The following is a 26,569-nucleotide window of genomic DNA, read 5'->3' as shown; positions in this document are numbered from 1 at the left end:
GTTATTCTGGAAAAATTGAGTGAGATTGCTCTACATCTGCTGAAATCATTTTCAGTACATGATAAGGTGCTGTGAATCAATACTAATGTTTTCTATGGCCTCTTAATGTTTCTGAGATAAGGTATTTCCATATCTCCATCTCCTTTTTTATTCTATATATTGATGAAAATTGAAAAAGAAGTCTAAAATGCACCTAATTTACATATGCTTTTGTGGTGGGTTTTTCTTACAGTTCCTATTCTAATTTATCTGAATAAGCAGAAGAGCTCCTCTGTTGCTGACTGTTATTGCTGAGAATGTGCCATGAGATGTTTCATAATCCACAGAGAACTAGGGCCATGATCATTAATCTAAATTTCAGATGTCGCTTGTTTTCTGTGGTAGTTAATTCTGATACCATAAATGCCAAACAATGCAGGATGAGCCAGACACAAAAATTAGCCTGCAAGTGGCAGTTTTTTCTTACTCTAATGTGCAGACAGAATTAAAAATAAAAAACGTCTTGGTTAGAGACTGTGCTTTTTTAAAAATAAATATGTTTCTTTTCAAATACTTTCTCCTGAAAAGCCTGCAGTGTTGGAAAACCATCACCATATATAGACAGACTTCTTCCATTGAAATGTGTACTTCTTCCTTGTCTTTGAAAAGCTGACAAAGCATCACAGCATTTTAGAGCCTATCTGAAATTTTTTAACAAACCTGAAGATAATTCAGTCACTGTACTTCCTTATTGTGAAAGAAAAAACTCAAAATGGCAAAAACAGCATGGAAGAACTGTAGAAACCTGCGAAAGAAATACTGAGCAATCAGGAATGGGAAATCAATAGGGTGACTTGAATTTAATGAGCGTGAACTACAGAGGGCATTTTCTTTTTCCATTGTGAATTTGTAAGCTTCATTTATTAATCTTTCCCATAGCTTTCATATTAATAAAAATTTTCTTTTTACCAGCCTGTCCACTGTGTGACAATTTGATAGGACTCTGCTGTCAACAGCCTTCCTTTGAGGAATAGAAAATATTGCCATGGATACGTAATTGGAGTTAGGAATGCATGCAATAAGGAGACTGTTACTTTTCAGTCCTACTGTGGTATGACCACTTTACGAACAGGGCATTCAGTTTGCATCATACGGAAATGCAGTGTATTGTGTTGGTAATCTATTTTAAACTGGTTTTCCTCCTCCTCTATAGAGACAAAGCAGCTACCTACACTTGCTGCCAAACTAGTAAGTCATTAAATTAGTTGAGCTGCAAACTCAGGTGACTAGAGGGTAGTTTAATGCAGGTCTTACTGCATTTTCAAGTTTGGGTAGTGTCATATCATAGTCTTCAGGATTTTCTGGTAGCGGGTCTTTGACCTGTGAATTGTTCAGAACCTCGGTACAATTCAGTGTCCTGGAATAGTTGTCTAATGCATGTTTGATTTATATTAATATTTTTTAAATAGTGAGAGATGGCAGCATCAAAGACCTTTAGAGGACTGCTGCATGAGCTATTAAGTGATCATCCCTGTATTCTATAAAAGTTTACTGGAATTTTCGAGATATTCCTAGTGACCGTTCAAGCATTCTTTTGTCCCTTGACATACGGCATCATAACACAGCAATACATCAAAAAAGAAAAAAAGGGTTATTTGCACAAATGCATGAAAAATGGAACAAATGGCTTTATAACTATGACTTAACAAGTTTTGTTGTTTCACATTAAATCCAGCTACCAAACCTCATACCTGCTACTGTGGCTTGTGTTCCAGCTCCTCTGAACATTTACCAAAATCTGTGTTCTTAATATTAACTGCCAGGGAAAATAAAGTTTATTTTTTCCCCTAAGTGTAAGAGTCATACAAATTTTTTTGTTCCTACTGAAACCATTCTGATTGGAAGATGTCAAATTCATATTCTGCCTGGGTGGAAATATGATTGTTATAAAATTGGAATTTACTCATTTACTCCAAGGGACTGTATAGCACTGGTTATCAGTCAAAGTATGAAGATACCAACAGTAAAACATGACATTATTAGGGGTAGAAGAAGTCTGTATATTCTTGATTCATAGAAATTGTAGTATATGGTAGAGATAATTCATGCTATATATGTATAAAATATTGTAGAATCTAAGGTATGTCTTTGACCACCCTGGCTGGGAGCAGAGTCTTATGTTTATTCAAGTAGTTACCGGGCAATGTTAAGATAATATCAAGTCTGTTAACGTATGAAAGAAACCTTCCTGGACCATGAGTGCTGACTTCCTGGGAATGCCTAAGCCACTCAGGAGGACCTGCACCTGGGAAGATTGCATCTACCATACTCAAGCACCGGGCCACTCTGCTACATGTGAATACAGGCTCTGCCGAGGTGCTCAGACATCCTCTGGACACCTGGACCTACCTTTGTCTATTTCTGCACAGGTATGGATCCAGTTCTACACGTGAAGAGACACAAAGGAACATTCGGCTGCCTCTGCCTCAGGCAGAATGAACTGTATATAAGCCAGCAGCGTGAAGCAGTCAGGGTGAACCACTGGGGAAACACCGGCACTTTGTCAGTCGGATCTCGGTTCACCCAGCGCCTGCACCCGGGGCTGACACTGCCTTGGCTGTGGTGGTATTTCAAAATTCTGTTTTTGTTAATGATTTAATAAATCATTGTTAAATTTTCTTATAAATTTGGCTGCCGATTTGATCATTTATAACAGAAATGTTTTCAGGATATCCCCTTGTTCCTTTAAAAGCCCAATTTTAAATCTGTTGTAAAACAAGAACCAAAATGTTGATGCCTTAAAATGACATGGCCAGGGAGTCTTTCAGTTTCTGGGTAGCTGTAGCTGTTAGCTGACAATGTTCCTGAGAGCTTCTTAAATCTTTGTCATGAGAGCAGATCCTAAGCTAGTGGAAGCTGGCATGGCTTCAAGACCTATGATAATCAGATCTGACAATCTTAGATACTGATGGAGTGGTAGCCTGAGTGAAATGCTTTAACAGTTGATTTGGAGGATGAATATAAACAGGCTGAAAAATATCTCCAAATTTAGTCAATACTACTACAATGGCATAGATGTGGGCCTTATTGCAAATGCCTTTCTCAGGCTCAAAGGTCCCACCTGACTACTTTTGATTTTGGCCTTGAAAAGGAGGTGTGGTACACTCTTTTGAGCAGATTATTCCCTTCTGACCCAAGGGGAAAGAACTGTTGAGGATTTAATTTTATTTTATCCTTAAATCTGAATTCTTAATTAGAGTTCTCATCTCTGACTGCTTGAGTAACTGTGGTCTTCAAGGAAAAATTAAAAAAAATCAAAACCAAACAGTACTTACATTTTAAGTGGGATTTTGGTTCAGCTGCTTTTTTCTGAGGTCTGTCAGTGCTTCTCCAAAACAGAGGTTTGCTTGCATAATGGAGTTGAGCATGGTTCCTTCAGGGTATGTGATGTAACTACCCTGAGAGAAGAGACTCCCAGCCCCAGAAGGGCTGAAGACTTAACAGCTCATATTTCTCTCTCTCCTTTGACTCACCCATTTGTAACAGTACTTGTCACAGAGCTTTACAAATTAATTTTCTGCTTAGCACATAGTGTTTTTAGCCACCTTAAATGAGTGACTCTGGATGGTAACTGTGAGCCTAATATTGACAAGGTAAGCAAAAACTGAAAGCAAGTCTAGAAGAGAGGGGTGACCTGCCTTTTTGACTATGCAGTGACCACTCCAGAAGACTGCTGGGCTGTGCTTTTTAAGAGTGTCATACGATTCTCAGCTGGAGTAGTGATTAATGTGAAAGAAAGGAGCAATTGCTATGGTTTATAGATGTGAATTAGGATATTTAGGGCATCTGTGGGGATGAAAAGACATGTCTTTGCAAATCCTCATCAACCATGAAAATATTTCAAAATGAAGAAATGTAGAGCTACAGCCCAAAAGGGCTGGGAGATTAATTCCTTTTGAGTACTTTGTAGCCTTGGAGTTGAACTACAGATATGAAAAATCTATTTTAAATATTTAAGTGCTAGCATATAAGCATACTGTTATTTTTTGGGATGTGAAATCTTTATAGTAGGAAGCTTCCGTGCAGATTTAGCCATATTATCTGTAGTAGGATATCCATTTGTGGAAGATTCATTCATGAAACTAATTAATAAATCTTTTAAAACTGAAACTGTCTGTTGTCCCTAACAGTACTGTGTTTGATTCTTTTGTGGCACTTCACTTATCTCTGTAGATCACAGGTTTAATAATACAGACCACACAAATTCATTCATATTCAGATTATTGATAAGAGGCTGTCTGTATGCTTTTGCACATCTCTTTTGTACAGGAAATACTGGGAAATACAATTCCTTGGTTTTGTCATAGTATTGTTGTTTCATTAATGCACCATTTTGGCTACTAATTTGTGAGATGCTGACAGAAAACAAACAGAGCTGATAGCTATTTCCTATTGCACAGATAATTACAGCCTGCATTAGTAAGTGCTTGGCCATGATGCACTTGCAGCTTTGTTGTAGTGAACTGAAGTGAATTTAAAATCATACAGATGTCTGGAATTTACTAATGGCATGTGAGTGACTGTGGGTATTCCTCCTCTTTATACTAAAAAAATAATATAGAGGACTTACCACAGTAGTTAAAACCAAAAGGGGAAAAGTAAAATTTTTATTTTCTTTCTTCTTGTTTATTACTGGAATCGCTTCACTGAAATCAGTAATTAATAACTTATATGGTGATTAATTTCTTATGACAAATACCATCCCAGTGAAAGATTAATATGTTCACTGAATCATATGTACCTGATTTAGTTGAGGGAGTATAGTAGTAAAAGACTTTGTGACTGACAATGCAATTGTTAAAATCCATTTTGAATGGTGCTGTAGAGCAGTTACTCTTCAAGTCTGTTATTGTCAATGTTACTGACTGTAAAAGGAAACATAGTTCAGTGTATTACATTGTATCAGGGAGATGAAACAGTAGCCCTATTCCATTTTCCAATTAGTTTTCAAACTTAATGTTTTATTAAAAAAAACAGAGCATTTGCTAAAGTCATACTAACAGAGTTCCCTTTATTTCTTTCTATCTAGATAAGTGAGTTGTGTATAACATAATACTCACACTCTTTCATGGAATGAATATAGGGGTTTTTTTTTAATCAGTCTCTCTATCTGTCTCTCTGTCTATCAAGTTATATATAAATTCTTGATTTTTACTGGTGATCTGCTTCGGGGTGAGTCAATATCTGGAAGTTCTCAGGCATGGGTGCCTCTTGCTTTCTGGATGGCTAGAACCACTTTGTGCTTTGTGCTTAGGTGTGGCTTGTATCCTTGGTCAAAGACTGGGTCTCTGAGGCTTAAGCAGTAATATGTTATTTCTGAATGTTTCACTTTAGAGTGTGTTGGAAATAAGTTTCTCAGAAGGAGTAATAAGTTTTCCTGTTTGTACTGACTTAACAGAAAAAAAAAACCCTAGCATTTCTACAAGGAAATATTGTAGCTGGATTTTTTTCAGTTGTTGCTGAATCTGTTGTTCTTTTTTTTAATTGCAGAAAGTGAGCGAAAAAGTAGGAGGTGCAGAAGGAACAAAACTAGATGATGATTTCAAAGAAATGGAAAGGGTAAGTCTAAATACAGCATATATTCATTATTACCATGCATTTTTCTTTCTAGGACAGGAATTTTAAAAGGTTTTGGTCCTGGAATCACTGAGAGAATTTTTAAACACTTAGCTCAGCAGGACTGTGTTGTCAGTTTTCTATTTCTTTTTGTCTTCTAACCAAGGGATATGTGGCACTCTATAATGCAAATTCTTCATTCAGAGAGACTGGGGCTGAAGTCATCTACAAATTAAGTGCATTTAAACCTTTGTAGAGGATCTCTGAAAACTGAGTCAGTCTACAAGACAGCCATTTCAGTGGGGAAGGATGCTGGTAATTCCTGGCTCCTTGAGTATCAAGGCTCTAGGCATGACAATGGCACTGGTTTGACATGACAATTCATTCACAGGTTCAGGGGTCCTGTAGGCACCCTCCACTGGCAATGTGCTTCAGGTGCATGGGGAAGAACCCTCTAACAGGCTGTTTGGTGAGGCTGGCACTGATAGCACTGAGTGACTCTGTGGAGGGGGAAAAAAAAAGAAAAAAAGCCACAGCTGTGTGTGGCAGTGATAGTATTTCGCCTGAAAGGATCAGTAGGGGCAGCATTTTTTCAGGCTTCAGCTTTCAAAGGTACTATCAAATCTTGTAATAAAAGCATGTGCTAGGAGGTTTGTAACATATGTATCTGATATGTAACTCTGATTAAATGAAAAATAAGCTATTTATCTGTACATTTGTATAATGAGGTGGGGAAAAAATCTTGGATGGAAAATAAAGGGCATATACTTTGTACTTCTAACTAAGAAAACACAGAGCTGGTTTCTTCCTCTCAGCTTCTGTTTAAGTGGGTAACCAGTATAGGCATTCCTACTAGAAAATGTTAGCAAGGATTCAGAAAACTGGGATAAATTGGACATTGCAACAGCCAGGTGTGGGTCCCACATCATGCTTGTGGGCAGGATGGGTTGGCAGCCCAGGAGACAGGAACACTGAAAGCTGTGGAAGTTATGGAGCAAATCCATCAGTTGGCTCCATGCTGCCCACCTGGCCCTGTGTCCACTGCCAGCTTTTCTGCAGGTAGTGAACATGATCCTTCTGCACATCCCTGGCCTTCTGTTCCCTCGCCCCCACTATCTGCTGCAGCCTCCTAGCCATTTCTGAGTTCCTTGCCAGGCAGTTCAGCTACTTATTCACCCAAGTCTGGCAGACCTCTCCTGCTTCTCAGTGTAAGGGATAGAGCAAGACCCGACAGATGGCAATGGCAACAGGAAACAGGAAGGACATGATGACAGCACGATGCAACCAACCTATCTCAGGTGTTCTTTTTTAAAATAGGAACTTGCCATTATGATAAAGGAGTTCACTCTGTGGGACACAAGCTACCCTGCAGAGAAATGCAATGTGTCCTCATAAATACAGAGTACAGGACATTATGGGGATCCCCCAATCTGCCAAAGCAGCATTTTTTCTCTGAGGCCTGATTCTGAGAATAATTGTATACTTTGCTACATTCAGTCTAGGATCTGGACAGGGGCTGCTTCCTAAGAAAGGAAGACTTGCTACGAAAGAATGTAGAAGAAAGTAATGCTATTCAGCTCTAAGTTTTTTAAAATTCTAAATATGGGAATCAGCCAGGGAGAAATAAATGGTCAGTGCATTTTAGCTGATAGGTTTCTTGAAGCTGGGAACTGAGTGATATCTAGTCTTCCTTACCCCAGTTTTATCAGATGTTGCTCTGGAAGAGATAAACAGCACATTTTATTGTTAGTGGTTGGTTTTGGGTGACTTCTGCTTTCCTCTCATTTTGCCAGTTATTAGGGGATCAAAGATAGACAGCTCTCCAAAAAGCTGTCTGTGACTGTTCAAAAAGTTTTCCCTATTGAATGGTTCCCATGGTGATATAAAGAACTAGTCCTGTACAGTAATCAAATGCATCAAATGTATCAATAACACTGTACAACATATCAAATTCCTAACCCATTCTGAAGTACTCTGTACTAATGGCCTTACTTGAGCATGGACCTGCTATAAACTGAAATGGTGGACACATACTTTAGTAGTTTTCCAGGTATTACTACCTGGTTCCAGGTTCTGGTTCCAGGGCTGTTCTGAAGCACATAAAAATAAAATTATAAGAAGAGTTAAAAAAATCTATAAGAACAAAATGAGAGAAAAACTTCTTCCTTTTGTCTAACTTACATTTTTCTTTTTGTTTAACCCTCTGTCCTCTAGAAAGTGGATGTTACCAGCAGGGCAGTTGTGGAAATAATGGCAAAGACAATAGAGTATCTTCAGCCAAATCCAGGTAACCTAATTTCACAATTTTACAGTTTTGCACCAGTTCTTGAAAACACTTTTTCTTACCAGTATAAAGTCTGACAGATCTCATCCTCACTGGTGCAATTAAGGTTGACACAAAATTGGTGAAGTTACAGTGAAGTAAACAACAGAGATGAGTACAGGCCTCTATGTAAGGAGAGAATGGAGACTGGCTTTGGGAGGCTTTGTTTCTCTTCTGAGCCTTCTTCCTCTAGGTGAGTGGGCAGCACATGCCCATGAACCGGGGGCGGTCGCCTGTAGGAGCCAGCGTGTCAGCACTGTGAGCGTGGGGCCTGCCCCGAAGATGGTGGTGGCTGTGGCTGCCCAGGACAGCAGGGCAGGGGCAGCTGGGGCAGCCACAGCCCTGGCATCGTCACAGCTCTGTCCAGGGGCAGCTGCAGCCCTGACATTGTCACAGCTCTGTGCATGGGGCAGCCGCAGCCCTGACATTGGCACAGCTCTGTCCAGGGGCAGTTGCAGCCCTGGCATTGGCACAGCTCTGTGCATGGGGCAGCCACAGCCCTGGCATTGTCACAGCTCTGTGCATGGGGCAGCCACAGCCCTGGCATTGTCACAGCTCTGTCCAGGGGCAGCCGCAGCCCTGACATTGGCACAGCTCTGTCCAGGGGCAGTTGCAGCCCTGGCATTGGCACAGCTCTGTGCATGGGGCAGCTGCAGCCCTGACGTTGTCACAGCTCTGTGCATGGGGTCAGCTGCAGCCCTGGCATCATCACAGCTCTGTGCATGGGGCAGCCGCAGCCCTGACATTGGCACAGCTCTGTGCATGGGGCAGCTGCAGCCCTGGCATTGGCACAGCTCTGTCCAGGGGCAGCTGCAGCCCTGGCATCGTCACAGCTCTGTCCAGGGGCAGCTGCAGCCCTGGCATTGGCACAGCTCTGTGCATGGGGCAGCTGCAGCCCTGGCATTGGCACAGCTCTGTGCATGGGGCAGCTGCAGCCCTGACGTTGTCACAGCTCTGTGCATGGGGTCAGCTGCAGCCCTGGCATCATCACAGCTCTGTCCAGGGGCAGCCGCAGCCCTGACATTGGCACAGCTCTGTGCATGGGGTCAGCTGCAGCCCTGACGTTTTCACAGCTCTGTGCATGGGGCAGCTGCAGCCCTGGCATTGGCACAGCTCTGTGCATGGGGCAGCCACAGCCCTGGCATTGGCACAGCTCTGTGCATGGGGCAGCTGCAGCCCTGGCATTGGCACAGCGCACACCTGGGGATCAGAGGAGGTATGGTGGGAGCATTTGCATGAGGCAGGCCCTTCCTTTACCTTCCCAGTCATTTGTCATGTGAAGGAAAAGGATCAGGCAGTCCTTGCAGACCATGGAAAAGCAAAGTTCCAAAGCAACTTCCTTTATGGCACAAGAAGAGGTACCACTTTTCCTCTGGCCCTCCAGCAATTCCCATCCTTGTTACAGAAAAGGGATGGTGCAAAAGAGCTGTTGATGTCATACTGGAGGAAAGGACAGAAAATCAAGGGTTATCAGACATGTCTAAATTGAACCCTCAAAATAGAAACCAATGAGTCTTTTCCATAGGGAGATGAAAGATCAGGTTCAATTGGGCTGATGGAGAACTACATGTTCCTCTTTTGCCAAAAGTTTCTTACAGGAAGGGGTGATCTGGACCTGCAATAAACAAGGAAACCATTACATTGCATATTACAGAGATTTCTGTAGTGGTCCAGGAACATAAGTGTTTTAATACTAGTGTAAGTCAATGCCAGCATCACTGTTAAGGTCAATGGAGTTAGCTTGTAATAAATCACAGAATATGCAGAGTGGGAAAGGACCCTCAAGGATTATTGAGTCCTGGTCCTGCACAGCATCATCCCCAAGAGTCATACCATATGCCTGAGAGTGTTGTACAAACACTTCTCAAACTCAGTCAGGCTGGTTCTGGGACCACTTCCCTGAAGGTAAAATTAGGCCTTCTGTCTACCATGAGTATCTCAGAGTTTCATGTAACTACAGAAAAAATTCACACATTTACACTGAGAAATTTTATTCCTAATAGCTAGAAATAAATTTGAACTGCTGTGAAATGTTTCAACTCCAGTGTGGTATGCTGAAGGGCTATTGCTGCTACAGATTAATCAGTGATTTTTTGATGTTAGACCACAGAAGAGAAGATAATATTTTGATAATGCTGAGAGTGGATTGAAAAAAAAAAGGAGGAATGGTATTTACAAGTTCAAGAACTTCTAGATAGAAAATAATGATGACCAGAAGAGTTTCTATGTCAGCAGATGAAATTCTGTTTATGACTTGAGTCCACAGCTTCATTGTTCATTGTAATGTACTCTGCAGGAAAAGCAACAGGATTGGCAAACATTATGGGGATAGTGATAAAATTAACTGCTGTCAAATTGCTGTTAAGCAACACTGTGTAGACTGAGTAATAAGCTTTGGCTGTTTGATGCTTCTCTGACTGCCTTCTTGACACATCTGAGTGGTTATGGTTGCTGTGAATTGTGAAACGGGCACACAGTAAAAGCTGAGAGCAAAATTTCTGCAGGTAGCTATGAGTATGATTTCAGGCATTTCAGGCAGTTTTTAATTTGCAGTGCTGCATGAAAAAACAGTTTGCATAGTCTAGCTACATATCCCTTCATCTGCTTGTGGCACATGCAAGTAGAATCAAAAAATTAACATCGTAATAGGCGGGGGAAGATTCACTTTCATCCCTATATAATGAGATCATGTTGTTCATTCCACAGGTAAGAAGAAAGGAGGACTAAACCTGAGCACTCACCTGATCTTAGATTGTTTTATGTCAGTTGCAAAAGGGCTCCCTATAATGAGAAGAATTGTAATTTATTTTTTCAATAAAATAAATTTTTTTCTCTTTTAAAATTCTCCCTACAACTGTATTACCTTTTACATGGGTCATGCCATTTTCTAGTATTTCCCATTTGCTTTCCCATTTTAATAAAAATTAGGAATATTACATTGGGAAAAGGGAGGGAATTTAGTTTAAAAAATAAAAAAAAAGACAACAAAACAAGCCACAAACAGGAAAAAAACCCCTTTAATAGCAATATTTTAAAGAAAATTAAAAGTTTGCCTGGGTTTGGAAGGAAGAATAGGAGTTAAGATGTAGAACACACTCCTTGATAAATAACATGTGCCTGGAAAACACTGGGATAACATAGTAGTGTGATATTACAGATCACCTAGTCCGTGGTGTTTTGAAATATCAATTAAAGAAGTATGCATCATTGTCTAACTTTTGCTTTCTACTCTTACCTTGCTGTCCAAAATATAGCCACTTCATTTTTTTCATTTTCCCTCTTATATTTCTTTCTTTAATTTATGAAAATACACCATTTGCTCGTGATTTAATTCAGCTTGCTGCCTCCATTCCCCTGACTAATTTTGTTTGTGCCTTGTTTTCTTTTGTGCTTCTGTATTTTCTTATTGCCACCATCATTTCAATGACATTTAACTTCATTAAAATGCAGTTTCTTATCTTGAACAGTCAGCAAGTCTGCTGACTGTAGTTTTGTAGTGGGTAGAAACAGAAGGCATGAAGAAATTCAGATATTGAAAAACATAATCTGATGGCACTCAAGGGTAGTGGGAAAACAAAAAAAAACAATAATTACTAAATGTTAAAAATACGTTGCCCTTTCATAGCTGGTCTTCAGGCAAAATAAGTACTGTGAGACTTGCATGATTTTCCTTTGTGTGTTTCCATGTCTGTATCTGTGTGAACAGATACAAAGGCTGAAAAGTGAAACATACTCTGCAACAAGATCTCTCTCTTGATATGCACTTTTAACAATAAATATATGAAAAGCATTTGTTGACTCCAGTCTGCTAATATTTCATTTTGCTGAAGTGACTTGTGCAAGGCTGAGTTTTGACCAATGAAATCAGCATACAACAGTGTGAACTAATAATGTTTTGTTGACAGGAAAACTAATTTTAAGAGCACCTTACAAAGTCAAGTGTTTGCAAGGGGGAAGGTAGAATGGTAGAATTCATAGCTGCCCTCCAGTAGCACACACAGTAATGCAGATTAGAAACATGCTCTGAGTCTGCATTGCTGGCAGTAGGATTTAGCTGGACAAATTTGAAGTCAAATGGCATTAACTAATTTACTCTCTTAGGCCATTCACATGCTGTAGTTGCAAAAATTCACTAGAGCACAGAAGCAAACAAGTTAATTATTTTATATTTGCTGTCTTTGTTTCCATCAATTACAATATTTGTATTGTGTCTTTTAATATTGTTCTTCAGGTGTGTGTCTGAAATAAAATGCAAGATGAAGTACAGCTGAAAACCTTATTGAAGTAGGAATTTCCCTAAATCCCCATAAAAAGCAAAAAGTGTTGGAAAGGTTGCTGCACATCATGTTTGGAGATATAGGCTTTCCTTAATGTTCTACAACCAAAAAACTTTCAAACACTTAAAAAATGGGGGGTACCACAGTTTAATCCTCAGTATACCTAGTCTGGACTTTTCCTTGAGGGTAAGGCTGGCTCAATCTAGTATCCATCTGGTACCCAGGGATTTTAAGATTAAGATTAATCTGGAGATATCGTAAAGATTTTCTTCTCTGTCACAGGTCAAACATGCTATTTTGGGAGTGTTCCTGGGCTTTCTTTTGTCCAAGTCATTTCAAGGGAAGCTTTGTCTTAGAAGTTCAGGGCAGAGACTCCTCTCTAATCTGCCAGAAAAATAAAAACAGTGTTGACCAACAATATTTCATTCCTTTGCTCTAAAAATAATTTATGAAAAACAGGGCTTAGTCATGAATTTACATAGTATTTTTAAAATAAGTTTTAAGTTGCTCAGATAAATTTAAACACAAGAATGGATTTATGCCTGTGTAGGTAAATGATTGCATGCTTGTAACCTCTGTCTCTTGCCTTATTCAGCTTCCAGAGCTAAACTCAGCATGATCAACACTATGTCAAAAATTCGAGGCCAGGAAAAGGGACCAGGCTATCCTCAGGCAGAAGCCTTGCTGGCAGATGCAATGCTGAAATTTGGCCGAGAACTTGGAGAAGAATGCAACTTTGGTAACTTGTTTACTTCCCTTTCCATTATAATGCAATAAAAATGGTAGGAAAATTTCATACAGCTTTCATTATTAAAGGGCTGCACTCCTATAGAGGAAAAACATCTGCAAGAAGCATTTGAGTTCTGCTTCTCTGCGAGAAGCGTTAGAATTCTGCTTCATCCAGATTTTCCTTTAAGGTTGGTCTAGGCCTGTTTTGAGTATCTTTTGAGGATTTTGACCAGAGAAACTTTTTGTATAAATGGAAGTCAAATTGTTTCCATTTTGACCCATAGGTTTTAGCTCTCTGTCATAAATTGTGATACTTACTGCGGCTGTGTTGGATTGAAATATGTATATGTTCAGAAATTATATTATTGTCTATGCATATATAGAACAAAGTGCTTTTGTCCTCAGAATCCTTAAACCAACTGTTACTGTCATCATTGCAGGCAAGGAATAAAAACTAATAGACTTTTAATAGGCTTTGGCCTTTTTTTCTGACCAAATTCCACACTTTAAGGCACTAATGAACACTCCTGTCTTATCTGTTAACTGCTTCTCCCTCCAAGCCCAAATGAGTTTACAGCTGTCTGGGTTACAGATGTTAAATTGACTCTTAAAACTATGTTCTGCAATAGAGTTCTGATTATAAAAAGATGACATTACAACAGCATACTTTGTCTTTCTGTCTTGTTTGTGTGGACTTCTCTGTGACCATTTTTACATGACAACACACAGGACCCTCAAACAGGACTGTGGAAATCCTCTTCTCTATTTGAACCATCATAAAATTGTTTTCCAGACATAAAGACATATGGAATGGAAAAAGTACTTTCTTATTTGTTTTATGTAATTCACTAGTAAGCTTGACAGATGCAATTTGATTTGTGCTAAATACTACTGGTTTTTTTAATTGGTTGCCTCTCATTTATTAAATTTCAAACAATTTTTAAAAGGAAAATGAAGAACTAATATAATCTAGTTCCTGAAACTTGCTTTATATTCTGTGACAACAGCATTACCATGCAGCAGAATAGATACAACAATTATTTTCACATTCTTAACTAATAGCAGCTATTATGGCTATTTGTCATTCTTTGTCCCCATCTGGAAGGCTCTCTCATTTTGCAGTGCATTGCTGGCATCTGCTGCTTGGGAAACAAAGCTTGATTTCTCACATATTTTGGTTTTCAGACCCTTCATATTCTTTGAAAATGGTTTTATTTTTCTTCTCCCTAACCTATACCTCAAACCAGGAGGTATGTTTGAGCTTCTTGTTTTTCTATTTATGGAGCAGAAGTAAAACAGAGTGGTAGTTTTTGTGGCCCTCAAGTTAGTGTTGGAGGAAATTTCAAAAGGCAGTTAGGGTTATCAAAGTTTATGAGCTTCATACACCTACACTTGAGTGGTCTGTGTGGCAGACCTCTCAAGTGTAGTAGTACTATGAAGTCTATAGTCTCATCAAAAAACCTTTCATAAAAAAAAATCTGTGAAATTTTTAAGAATTCTTACATTTAGTACTGTCACCAGTCTTACTGATAGAAATTGGGAGATCTAGACTTGAATTAAACTATTTTTTAATGCAGTGTGGTGATGATACCACCAAATAAATACAATTCTGTTCTAGCACATTTATTTCAACAGAGTGGGGAATGAACGGACAATAAGGGATGTGGAGGAGCCTGTCTTGGCACATCATAGAACCACAAATTCAGCTGTATTGCGAGGCGTGAACTCTGGTGGCTGCAGGAGTGTAAAATCTATGTTGCTCTTTCACATACTGCATCATCCTCTGTGTCTTTCCTAAATTTGAGACTGAAAATGAAATACGAACTGTAGTTGCCATGAAGTTTCCATGACTCAGTTTCATTCTACAATGATTTGAAATGAACATATTTTGACTGAATCTTTTATTTCAGGACCAGCACTTGTTGATGTGGGAGAAGCTATGAAGGAGCTTTCTGAAGTCAAGGACTCTTTAGACATGGAAGTGAAGCAAAACTTCATTGACCCACTTCAGAATCTCCATGATAAAGATCTGAGAGAAATACAGGTATTACCCTCAATGCAGCATTTTACTAATGCCAAGTGTGTGGACTGTCTATATGTTTAGAATTTTTGTTAGTTGTGTAGTTTAAAATGGGCCGTTCATGTTTGAAAATGACCTGATTTTTGTCTCTTTTGGCTTGAATTTTGCTTTCAATTCTGTATCTCTTGATGATGCATTAGAAAGGGAAAGATAAAAATTTGAACACTTTTGGTGGCAAAATTTTCAGTCTTATGCAGGCAAGAGCACAGTACTCTAATCTTGCCATTTGAAAGCTCATTTCACAAAATAGATGTACTGATGTTCACATGCCATTTTCTAGTGTATGGCAAATGCTTATCTGCATGAGTAGCTGCTCTTCTCAGCTCAGTAAGGCTTTCATACTGTTAAATGTATGTGGATGAAAGATATCTTGGACTGTTTGATATCATTTAGAAAATGGGTAGTTATAAATATTGTAGTGCATGATAAATTGATTCTTCTGAGAGAAAGTAAAGACCTCAAGTAATCATGGTCATGCTGGTAGCATTAACTTCTGGCCAGTTGAACGTGGCAGCTGCTAAACAGATGAACATGAACATTACCTCAGATAACGGTCTAGGAAATCTTCAGTATAAGATAGCATTAAGATAATGTAGTGGTCTGGTAGAAATGATAAGAATAAATCCTGTATTGCTTTGTTTATGAATGCTGTTACACAGATAAAAATGTAATAAGTTGTGCTTTTAAAAGTATTTTCTCCTGAACATCTAGTAAAAAAACAGTGTACAGGTAATTCTCATCAGAGTTAAAAAGCAAGAAACCTGTGTATCCTTTATAGAGATGGCAATTGAAGTTGTCCATTCTGCATGGCCTTTTATTAGTCTTGGTCTGTCATTTAGGTTGCCGCTTCTTAAATGATATGTAAACCCACGTATTTCATTGTTCCGTATTTCTCTCCTCTGGGACGGGATTAGTAGACAGCAAACAACATACGTTTCCAAGTGTGCATGGACTACCTGCTTACAATGCAGTATCAGGAAAGTTGGGGAAGGTCCTTTATTGTCTGCTCGCATTTGTGGTTTTTTCGTTTTTTTAGCATCACCTGAAGAAAATGGAGGGTCGACGCCTGGATTTTGATTACAAGAAAAAAAGACAGGGCAAGCTCCCTGATGAAGAACTTCGTCAAGCTCTGGAGAAATTTGATGAATCAAAAGAAATTGCTGAGTCAAGCATGTTTAACCTTCTGGAGATGGATGTGAGATAACCCTTGTTAATCTTTGAGCAGAGTCTTAGAAAGATAGTGGAGGCACTTTCCTTCTTGTTGGACCCAGTGAAAGGCTCAGAACCTATAGTAATGTACAGCATGTTCTTATAGGAGCAATTTTTTAGGTATTCTATAGATAACTGAGCTAGAGAATGTGAGTCCTTTGTAGCATCATTATGCTTGCTTCCTAAATGCAAAGCATTACTTACAAAACAGAAGTATCTTTCTGCTTAGAATTATGTAAATATAAATATTTATGTTACTTGTGATTATAGGGTTTGGACCAAGTCTTTTGCTCAAGTGTGTGGGCTGCTGAGAGGACTGTAAAGATCAGAAATTATGAACTCATAACCCTATGGTCTCTGCTGTAATCAGATGCAATCGTGAATAGAAAACTCAAAGTCACTGTAACTGTTCATATCTGACTCTGCAGAATATGTTTTGCTTATATATTGGTTCAGATTGAGCATTTTCTGGGTTTATCTAATGTTTTATTTATAATTAATGTGGAAATTGTTAAATTAAGCAAGAAAAAATATCTCTATAACATGTCAGCTGGGGTCTGACTTATAGAATATGTAGTCAAAGGAAATTAACTTTAAGTATTTCTGTTGATGTGAATTATTTGATTTATTTTAAGTTCACACCTATTCTAACTCTTCATTTTGTTACTAGATTGCTGCAGAGGGGCTATAACAAACCTGAAAATATTTGCATATAGAACTTAGTATTTCCATAGGAATTAAATATAACTACACTGAAATTAAGGAAATGTAACAAGCTTGTAGTTTTAATCTTTGTAATAACATCCATACCCATGTGTGCAAATAGTGCTGACAAACATTCCCATTACCATTGTGGCGTTGTGCACTATGAAAACCACTAGCAATTGCACTACGCACAAAGTGGGGATCTGAGTGTGTTTTCCCTTATGAAGTAGAAGGCTCTCTGCCCTCAGCGCAATTATTCTGCATCCCAGAGTCTGTAGTAACTCTCTGTTTTGGTCTGCTTCACAGGTCAGAATACAAGAGAAGCATGATCATAGTCCCTGTGGTTCTGTGCCCTTCAAAGGCAGGGAGGGAGAAGGTGTATTATACTCTCATTACAGTCTCATTTTTACTTTCATATTGTTTGCTGACTGTGGTAGGTCTGTAGGCTGCTGTTCATGCAAATCAGCCATGGAGAGATGATCAGCAGAGAAGAGCTGCAGTTACCATTCCAGATCAGGTCATAATCAGATGTGGTAATGAATAAAGACTAATATCTAAATATTTACTGCTAACTTCAAAGATTAACAAGGTTTTAGAGAGATAAGTTGAACTACCTTTGCAGTGGACAGTGATCTTTATTCTCTATTGCCTGAGCTTTTAGTATTCACCTAAGATCTGATATTTTAATGTCAATCCTCAGATTGAACAAGTGAGCCAGCTTTCTGCTCTTGTGCAAGCCCAGCTGGAGTACCACAAGCAGGCCACACAGATCCTACAGCGAGTTACTTCTAAACTGGAAGATAGGTAATGCACTTTTTGTAAGTTTCTTGAATAGTTTGTTAGTTTTACAGAGGTAGAAACCCTATGACTAGAATGGAATGCTGTTATCCTTCTCAATTGGTACTTGCTCTTTAATGAAATCAAGGACCATTCCATTAGATGATTGCAAGCTGATATTTAAATGTTTTGGAGATGCACCTACTTCTGAGTTCAGGAAAGCACCTCAGCTCAGTAAAGCTATCAAACATGAGTTAACTGAAAGTGTTTATAAATATTGAACTCAATGACAGTCGCAACCTTGGATTCCTTACTGTTTGTGCATGTATTCGCAAAGTGTGCTCATTCTGAAAGATGTTAAAAATTGATTTTGCAAAAGAGTATCTTGTTGCATTCTTATCTACCTGAAGATCTTCCTGAGCCAGTAGTGAGACCCTCATTATTAACAACTTTATTAAATACTCCTCGTATCATCAGATCAAACTTGATACAGGCCTTGAGCAATCTCTTCCATCCCCATTTGTATAACTGCATATGCTATCAGAATTCCTACAACATCTTTTTTTAAGAGTTTTTCATCATTTTTACTTTAGAATTTTTGTTTCCATCAAAACAAATTGATTATCTCCTCACACACACACATCCTTCTTAAAAGAAATTTAACATTCAGGGAAGGTTTCTCTACTAATATGGTTCTGGCAGACTCCTAGAAAAAGCTGGATATAATTCCCAAGAGGAGATAATGTTCACGTACTGTGCAAAGGCAGCTGTTTTCTGATGTCATTAGTATAGATCAAGTTGCTAATACTGCCGGGTCTGTCAGTATTAATTTTCTCAGAGCATGCATCCGGAAAACCTCATTCACTTCTGAGTCTCAAAGTCTTTGTGACTAGGAGGAGCACTTGTTTTGGTGGGTAGGCTGTCATGCTGACTGTTCATGGGTACAGTTTGCAGCGCTGTCTAAACAGCTAACAGAACAATTTTTAGCACTTGCAAAAGAGAACTGCAATTCACTTTCTTTATAGAAGCATTAAAAATTCCTCAGGGACAGGTGTTTTATCTGGTGGTCCATACATTATGCCATTAACTGAACATACATGTCTACAATAGATTTCTCTTCCTGTACCAATTCAGATGATCCTTTGCCATTTTTAAATTTCTGCTAACTGGTCAGTATTAAGTTTCAACTGTGAATGATTTTATCTTTGCAAGGACCTCTCATCAGAATGTTGTGGTAATTCAGTTGAACTAAACATTTTGCATCCCTAATTGTAAAGAGGCTGCTGGCTAAATCGTACTTTACCCACACCTCTGGACACAAACTGAGCACTGTGATGTGTTCGTGCCAGATATGAGTCAGGGATGTAGAGCTGTTACTATCCAAACTACTAGTCTTTCCCTGCTGATGATAGGCAGGTAGCAAGTAATGCATAACCCCCAGAGTTTGGTTGTGGGTTTTTGTTTTGGTTTTTTTTTTTTTTTTTTGACTATACAGGCCAAAAATAAATCATTATTTAGTTTTAAGCTAAGCAAATTTATTACTGTTCACTGTCAGTGATGTCTACAGCACATACTGCCCATTTTCTAGGTACTCTTTGAAAGAGTGAATGGAACCTGTTTATGCTGGCTCCCAGCATGGACAATGTCTTATAAATACCAAGACTGTCCTGTGCAAAATATTCACAAAAGAATGTTTTAAAAGTATGAGATAGACTGTAAAAACTATGAAAAATTTAAAAATGCACTTGTCTTCTATTTTTTTCTTGGCCATTCTAATCTGAATTAGAATTCAAGATTTCCTTCAGGAAGTACAAGTGAAAGAATTTCATTTCTTTTCTACACATTAGTAGGAAGGCATAAATGCCCTTAAAATGCCATGATTCCAGGAACTGGGAAATATTAGGAGCTTGGCAAACATTGAGAAATTTTCAGTAAAATTAATAAAAACTAGAAGGCCAGCAAAGACTATTTTAAACTCCTTTTTTCACCAACACAGTTTTCCCAACACAGTATCATGACAGAGCAGCTGGGAAGCAGGAATGGTCTCCTTGGAGGTATTTCTTTTCTTAAGAAACATGGCTCATGCTGAGCTTTTGGGTAGTTTTTAGCAAGTCACTAGAACTGTCACCTTATTGTTCATAATCTGAAAAAAATGTTGTTTCATGAAAGCATTAAGTGTAACAGGACTAGTTTAAGTATTTCTTAAAAATTTTACTGTCTTGAATTTTGCTAATGAGTGAAACAAAACAAAGGCTTTTTACTTATTTTGACCACTTCAATTATTTAAGTGGGTTTTTCTGGTTTTGGGGATTTTTTTTAAATTTTTGTTTGTTTGTTTGTTGGTTGGTTTTTTGTGGTGTTTTTTTTGTTTGTTTGTTTGGTTTCTTCTTTTTTTTTTTTTTTTGCTTATGGGTTTGGTTTTTTAATGTTAAAGAAAAGCATTCTCTAGGAACTGACTTATATTGGTATTTTGGATGGTGAGGAAAACCTTGCTATAGGGATCAAAAGTCAGTAAGTTAGATGAAGATCTTTACAATAGATAAATCAAAATGTGCTACCAGCAGCAAATCTAGGGCAGATATAGAAAAGGTTAGAAAAATCCACTTGTCTTGTAAGTACTTACGAAGTGTTCTTTCATATGTGGAATTAGAAATACATGTGGTAGTTGTTCTGCATAAGCTGCTCTGATTCTGTTCATCCCTTCCCTGAATTTTACCCTGGAATCTATAAATAAACCCTCCCCTAGAAACTCCAGATTTCTCAATTAGAAGAAATAGTTGAAATTAATGATAAATAAATGGTTATTTTGAGAGTAGGGAAGAGTGGACTTTTGTCCCTTTGTGAAACAAGTATGCCAAACTGCAAATTAACCAAGTCTGAAGCTGAAGTCAGTACATTCCCACAGAGTCTTCTTACAAAATGACAAGAGTTGGCATCAATCAACTGAATAAATAATGCTTGCAAGGATTAGAAACAAAAAGTCATGGTTAAAATGGGGACAGAGATGTTTGTCTAGCTTTTCTCTAAGCATTGATAGTCATGCAACAAGTTTTTCTTCATTAAGAGTGCTTGGTTTTTGTTAGGCGAGAGGAAGATAGACAAATTGCTAGGTTTCTAAAAGGAATGAAGAATTAACGACTTCACGGCACAGTCACATTGGCTGGTTTTGGTAATTTAATACTGTTGTAAACAAAAAAACCCACTCCAAATGACTCAACTTGTTTACTATGGATGACTGGTGGATGAGAATTTCAGCCTTGGAAATAAAGGTATTTGGTGCATTCGTCTGCTAACAAGATATTAACTCTTGACATTTAACCTTGATGTTTTGGCAGAATAAAAGAGGCATCTTCTCAGCCCAGGCGAGAGTACCAGCCCAAACCCCGTATGAGCCTGGATTTCTCAACTGGTGACAATACACAGCACAATGGAGGGATATCCCATGCCACCACACCCAAACCATCAGGTAATGGCAGAGCCTTGTGTCCATGCAGAAGCTGTATGCTTTGTTCTGGAGATTAGTTTTTCCATGAGGGAAAATGAGAATGGGGATAGTATATAGAAGAGAGATGTTTGAACTGTTGTTTCTTTGGGAAGTGTTCATATCCTCAGGCAGGAGAATTGATTATCCACTGCTTTAAATGTGTCTTTTGGTCAAAAATTTATTTTGTCCTAGAAGATTACCCTGAAATACAGATCTTTACAAAATAGGCATTTAGAAAACCAAAATAACAATTGAAAGTTTTTCACAAAAATGCAGAAACCTAAAGCCAGCCGGACCTCCATAACCATATCCTGCTTTTTAAAATCAGGTATTATAACACAATGAACCTGAAAGTAAAAATAACTGAAAAGAAAAACTATGCTATATGAGCTATTTTCTTTGTCCAAGTAGGAGCAGCACAAGCAAGATTAACCATTAGTATGAGTGTACATAATTACTATCTTAAAGAATGGTTTATTTAATATCAGCCATACCATGGAAGTCTTATTATTTGTTTCTTACACAATAATGATCTGTCATCCCATGGTACAGCGAGGGCTGGCCTCTGTCCAGACCCTGATTTTAGTTATTCCAGTTTACCTCAGTGACAATTGCTATCACATTCCACCTTGCAAGAGTAGGTGTTTTTCACTAGTTCTTTAGTCAGGATTTCCTTTCTTTCCATAACATCCTGATGAGAATGTTTGATTTTCTCCCACATATAGAGAGGAAGATTATCTCCATTTAGCTCTGACAACTTGAAGTAATCTTACACAACCTTGCAAACTCGTAACAATCTCCTCGCTGTGCTAACAAGGAGAAGGATATAATAGAGATTCCTTGTGCATGAATGTGGCTTGAGTCTTGCATGCTAGAGCTCTCCTCATTCCACCAGTAATTTTCTTCTTTTCTCATGAACACTTGTCTGTGCTAAGCCACAGTGACTGATGTTCATGTATCTATCCAGCATTTATATTTCCCTCTTCAGAGGGCAGTATTTAACAGTTTCTTAAGTAGGGCTTTTATTTGGAAGTGTATATTGTTTTCAGAGGTACACCTTCTTTGAAAATTCTTGAATATATGTTTAGAGTGATTAATTTAAAGATTTTATTTGCTATTTCTTCTAAATTTCATGCTTACTGTAAGGCTTGTTGATATCAGCACAGTAGTCTTCATGACAAAGAAACCAAAATACACTCTAAGCATTATGTAAAGAAAAGAAAATAAGATTTCACTATAGAATTTAATAAATTAAGTCTGGTATTTGAAAAACTTGCTCTATTGAGATCCATAGAAATGGAAAATTTTTGTTATAAAATAACTCAAGCATGGGCCATCTAACCAGAGTGAGTGTTCAAAACAAATATGCAGAATGTTTGAATCTGAAATTTACTCATTTTAAAGCCAGTATTCATGCAAAAGTGGAATATATATTCTTAGAACTATCATTATGGCGAAGTGACACGTGTTGATTCATTTAGACCACTGAAAGTGCAGGAACTTTTACTATGGTGGGGATATGATTTCTTACAATTCAGTGCTGCTAAATCTTAAGTATTTTGACCAGTAACAATTTTGATTTTGGTAGGCTTGAAGCTATAGAGACTTCAGGGGGAGGGAAGAGGGAGTATATTTGTTAATTTCATATAACATGTGAAAGTCCAATCAAATTAATGACTTATAATAATATCCATTAGCTAACCTAAAGGGTTTATGGTTAGATGTTCCTGAATTAGCATATTAGAAAGCTCTCAATTTCAAACTTTTTCTGAATCTATCCTGATAGCCCTGCAATGAAGTGTTTTGTGGGAATGGAGAATAAAAATTTTTGGAAGTGTGATACTAAAATTAGGAGGATTAGGAGCAGTGGTATAGCTGTACCAGTGAAATTTCCAAATAAAGGGCAAGCATACAGTTATATCTTCACTGTCATTTTAAGCTACCACTTACACTGCTTACCTGAGGTAAACAGACAAAACATCTCTTTGCCAGTAAAGCTGGAAATATGTTAGGGCTTTTTCCTAATTTTTTGTGTTTTATTAACAAATAAAAATTGGATTCCAAATTGATCATGGTTGTGCTTTCAGGTCTGGGCTTGACTATATCTTGATTTTTTTTGGGATTCTCAGACTTCTACCAGCAGGCACTTAGAGTAACTGAAGGCTGTCAGAAGCTAATAGTTGTCTTCTAACAAAGAGTGGCAGTCCAAATATAGGTATTATGGAAGAACTGTCATCAGAATATTAGTAAGAACAGAAACAGCAAAATCTGTCATAGGTACAGTAGTAAAATGGGTACTCTTAAGTTTTGAGATTTTTAAGCATGTTGTTTCTTGTTTCTTCTCCTTAGGTGCTCACATGGATCAGCCATGCTGCCGAGCTTTGTATGACTTCGAACCAGAGAATGAAGGGGAGCTGGGATTTAAAGAGGGTGATATTATTACCCTCACTAACCAGATTGATGAAAACTGGTATGAGGGGATGCTTCATGGCCAGTCAGGTTTCTTCCCCATCAATTATGTCGATATTCTAGTTCCATTACCCAATTAGGAATGCTGATCCACCGCCTCTGACACAGATAGCTGTGTCAGTACCACTGCTTTCAAAATGCTGCTTCTTACACCTTACAAGTGCAAACTGCAGTGGTTAGAGTTACCAATTCCTAATGAGCATCTTTGGTTTACGTGTTGTCATACTATGTGGTGGTGATGCGTTGTATCTTCTGAGCCAGCATAGCGTGGATTAGTTTATTGACTGTGCTGGCCTGGTAGTAACCAGAGCCATTAGTGAGATCAAACGGGGAAGATGATGGCAAGCAAAGCAGGTAGTTCACAGTGAAGTAGCAGGAAGTGAAGGTGGTGTTGGGAAGATAATGCCTATCACCACCGTATTACTTTTTCAGTCTTAGTTCTCTATAAAAAGAGGGAAAAGTTCTTGCCATTCCATCTTTCCCTTCCTAATGATACAGTTCACACAGGTCTAACATTGACTAACCAGAATTGTATCTTCCAACCAAACTGGCTGGCTGTTTTCACAGAGAGAGCATAAGTGTAGATCCTCTGGTTTCTCAGAAAGTGAACCACTGTACTGTGTGTCCTGCTGCTCTCTGCTAAGTTTTATATTCTTAATTATCGTTAAAAGGCCTATTTCCCTCCAGAGGTAAACTGTAAGCTATCAAATGGGGATTCCTGTAGTAGAAATGTTGGACCACAAACCACCTGAATTTGCCCTTCAGGAACTTTTAGCATGCTCACCAAAATGCCAGTAAATGGGCAAGATGGGGAATAAAACTGGCATTTATTTAATGTTTCTTGTCAAGTCTTGGCACAAAACCTTGCTGCTTAAGCACCAGATATCCTTTGTAAACTCATTCACTGAGGAATGCAGTAACCAACCAAACACAACCCTCATTTCATTTGTTTCTGTCTGCCATGTGTTCTTTGAACATCATTTGTGCATACTCTCTCCTCAATGAGGACAAAATAAAACATGTTATTTTTCTGTTGAGCAATTGAAGACATGTGGCTGTATATATAAAAACATTTCCCATCTGTTTAGTTGGTTCTCCTGTGTTCCTCCTTCCTGCACTTGGTGTGTACAGTGCTGTGCCTAGCTTCTTGGCATTCTTTTGGTAACAGTTGCAGAAGTTCTGTTAGTTTAGTTATCCAGAGTTCTATTTATCTAAATTGTACAGACTCTATCAGAGGTTTAATGTGCTGCTTCGAATGTGCCACTTCAGTACTGGATGATGTGAAATGAAGACAATTCCCTACTGCTTAATGTTTAAACTATATCATGGAAAGTATTGTTATTTCAAATAAATGCTGAGAGAATAACTAGAATGATGTTGTGGATTATTGCTTTATTGCTTTAAAATCTGCTTTGATAACTTCAGCTAACAAGAATTTTATTTTAGATGTATTTCTCATTTCCTGCAAATGTGAAAATTTTTTTCTTTTTTTGGCATTATCATTTTACTTTAGTTAAATAAATCTCATACATATAACGGCCTTTATAAGCAGGATGAACTTAACAGTGACCACATTAAATTAGTCTCTCAATGACTAGCATGCAGTCTTGTAGATACAAGTTATTGCTTATATTGCCTGGCACCCACAATGCTAATGAAGCTTAAAGAACTTGGTAACTTATAATTTATTTATGGTTTAAGTAAAAACAGAGGTATTGTTACAAGCAAGGCAAACTTGACTTGGAGAAAACTAATTTAAACCAATTCAAGTATTTTTGTGCAGTGAGAACAAAAAGACTGACTTTTCCTGTCCCAGTTCCCAAGCTCAGATTCACTCCTGACTCACCCCACCAGCTGCTCACTGGCATGGGTACTTGTAGGTGTACAGTATGTCCATAAAAGCTCCACTCTGCTGCTTCTCCCTCCTCATTTTTTCCCCCTTTTCAGTGGTGAGTCAAGGACAGGACTCATTGTGAATATCTGCTAGTGTTTCACAGACTATCTGCACCTCATTGTTCTTCGGCCTTGGTGTCCCTCTGCTAAGAGTGTTTCTCACTTTTATTTTCCCCCTCTTCTGCACTCTGCCATATGATCATGTCCCAGGCCATGTTGACAGAGACTGACAGAGTAGAAGAGTCTTTCAGAGGTGGCACCTCATCCAAGGCTCAGTTCAAGGTCAGGCTGGGTGAGGGTCTGAGTAAACACATGTAATTGAAGATGCACATTGCAGGAGTCTTTGGCTGGGTGACATTTTACAGTCCCTTCCAACCCAAACTACTAAAAAATATACATACAGATACAATTCCTGTAACTTTTTATTACAGTTAAGTCCTAAATCCTGTGGCTGGCCTCTAAGGAAGTTTCTGCCAGTCATTGGAAGAAATCTGTTTCAAACTCATTGGACGTGAAACTTTTTTACAAGTGCATTAATGGTGCCATACTATAGTTACTGTTAGTATTACTATAAACAGTTACAGAATTAATAACTATGTTAGTTACCAGGGCCTAGCAGTCACAGGTACTGCACTGTCATACCTCTGTTTTGACAGATTATAATTCTGTAGCATTTCTGGAGAGCATGCAACCACAGGGCAACAACATCAGAGAAAAATTTACATGATTTAGAGCAGAAGGGTGGTTGTCATGCAGTGCTGCCCCACCCTGCTGAGGGGCCCTGGTTTTTAAAGTGTAGGGAATGGTAATGTCTTTCAATAAATGGGACCAGAAGGATTGTACAAAATAGTCATCATGATGACGTGGGCCTAGTCTTGACATGTTGCAGAATTCTTGGCACTACCTTATTGCTCTGTTCTGTGTCTCCTGCAGGTAATATCTAAATAATGCTTTATTCCTGAGGTGGCAGGATCAAAATTGGACTTGGCTAAGAGAGGAATTACCAGGGCTGACAGAAGTTTTTATCT

At 38.3% G+C, this 26,569-nt stretch overlaps 1 protein-coding gene across 1 annotated transcript in view; it reads left to right on the top strand.

Moving 5' to 3' along the window:
* SH3GL2 (SH3 domain containing GRB2 like 2, endophilin A1) overlaps positions 1-25,020 on the top strand; it is a 90,991-nt gene extending 65,971 nt beyond the window's left edge. Inside the window, exons 2-9 of the mRNA XM_054652545.2 lie at positions 5,530-5,598; positions 7,810-7,882; positions 12,791-12,934; positions 14,835-14,968; positions 16,041-16,199; positions 17,619-17,722; positions 21,031-21,161; positions 23,529-25,020. Of these exons, the coding sequence (XP_054508520.1) occupies positions 5,530-5,598; positions 7,810-7,882; positions 12,791-12,934; positions 14,835-14,968; positions 16,041-16,199; positions 17,619-17,722; positions 21,031-21,161; positions 23,529-23,728 (1,014 nt within the window). The 3' untranslated portion in view covers positions 23,729-25,020. The remainder of the gene's footprint in view (positions 1-5,529; positions 5,599-7,809; positions 7,883-12,790; positions 12,935-14,834; positions 14,969-16,040; positions 16,200-17,618; positions 17,723-21,030; positions 21,162-23,528) is intronic.
* The last annotated feature ends 1,549 nt before the right edge of the window (positions 25,021-26,569 follow it).

The sequence above is a fragment of the Agelaius phoeniceus genome, chromosome Z, assembly GCF_051311805.1.
Source record: "Agelaius phoeniceus isolate bAgePho1 chromosome Z, bAgePho1.hap1, whole genome shotgun sequence".
NCBI lineage: Eukaryota > Metazoa > Chordata > Aves > Passeriformes > Icteridae > Agelaius > Agelaius phoeniceus.
The sequence above is the reverse complement of the archived record's forward strand: the minus strand, read 5'-3'. Positions and strand labels throughout refer to the sequence as shown.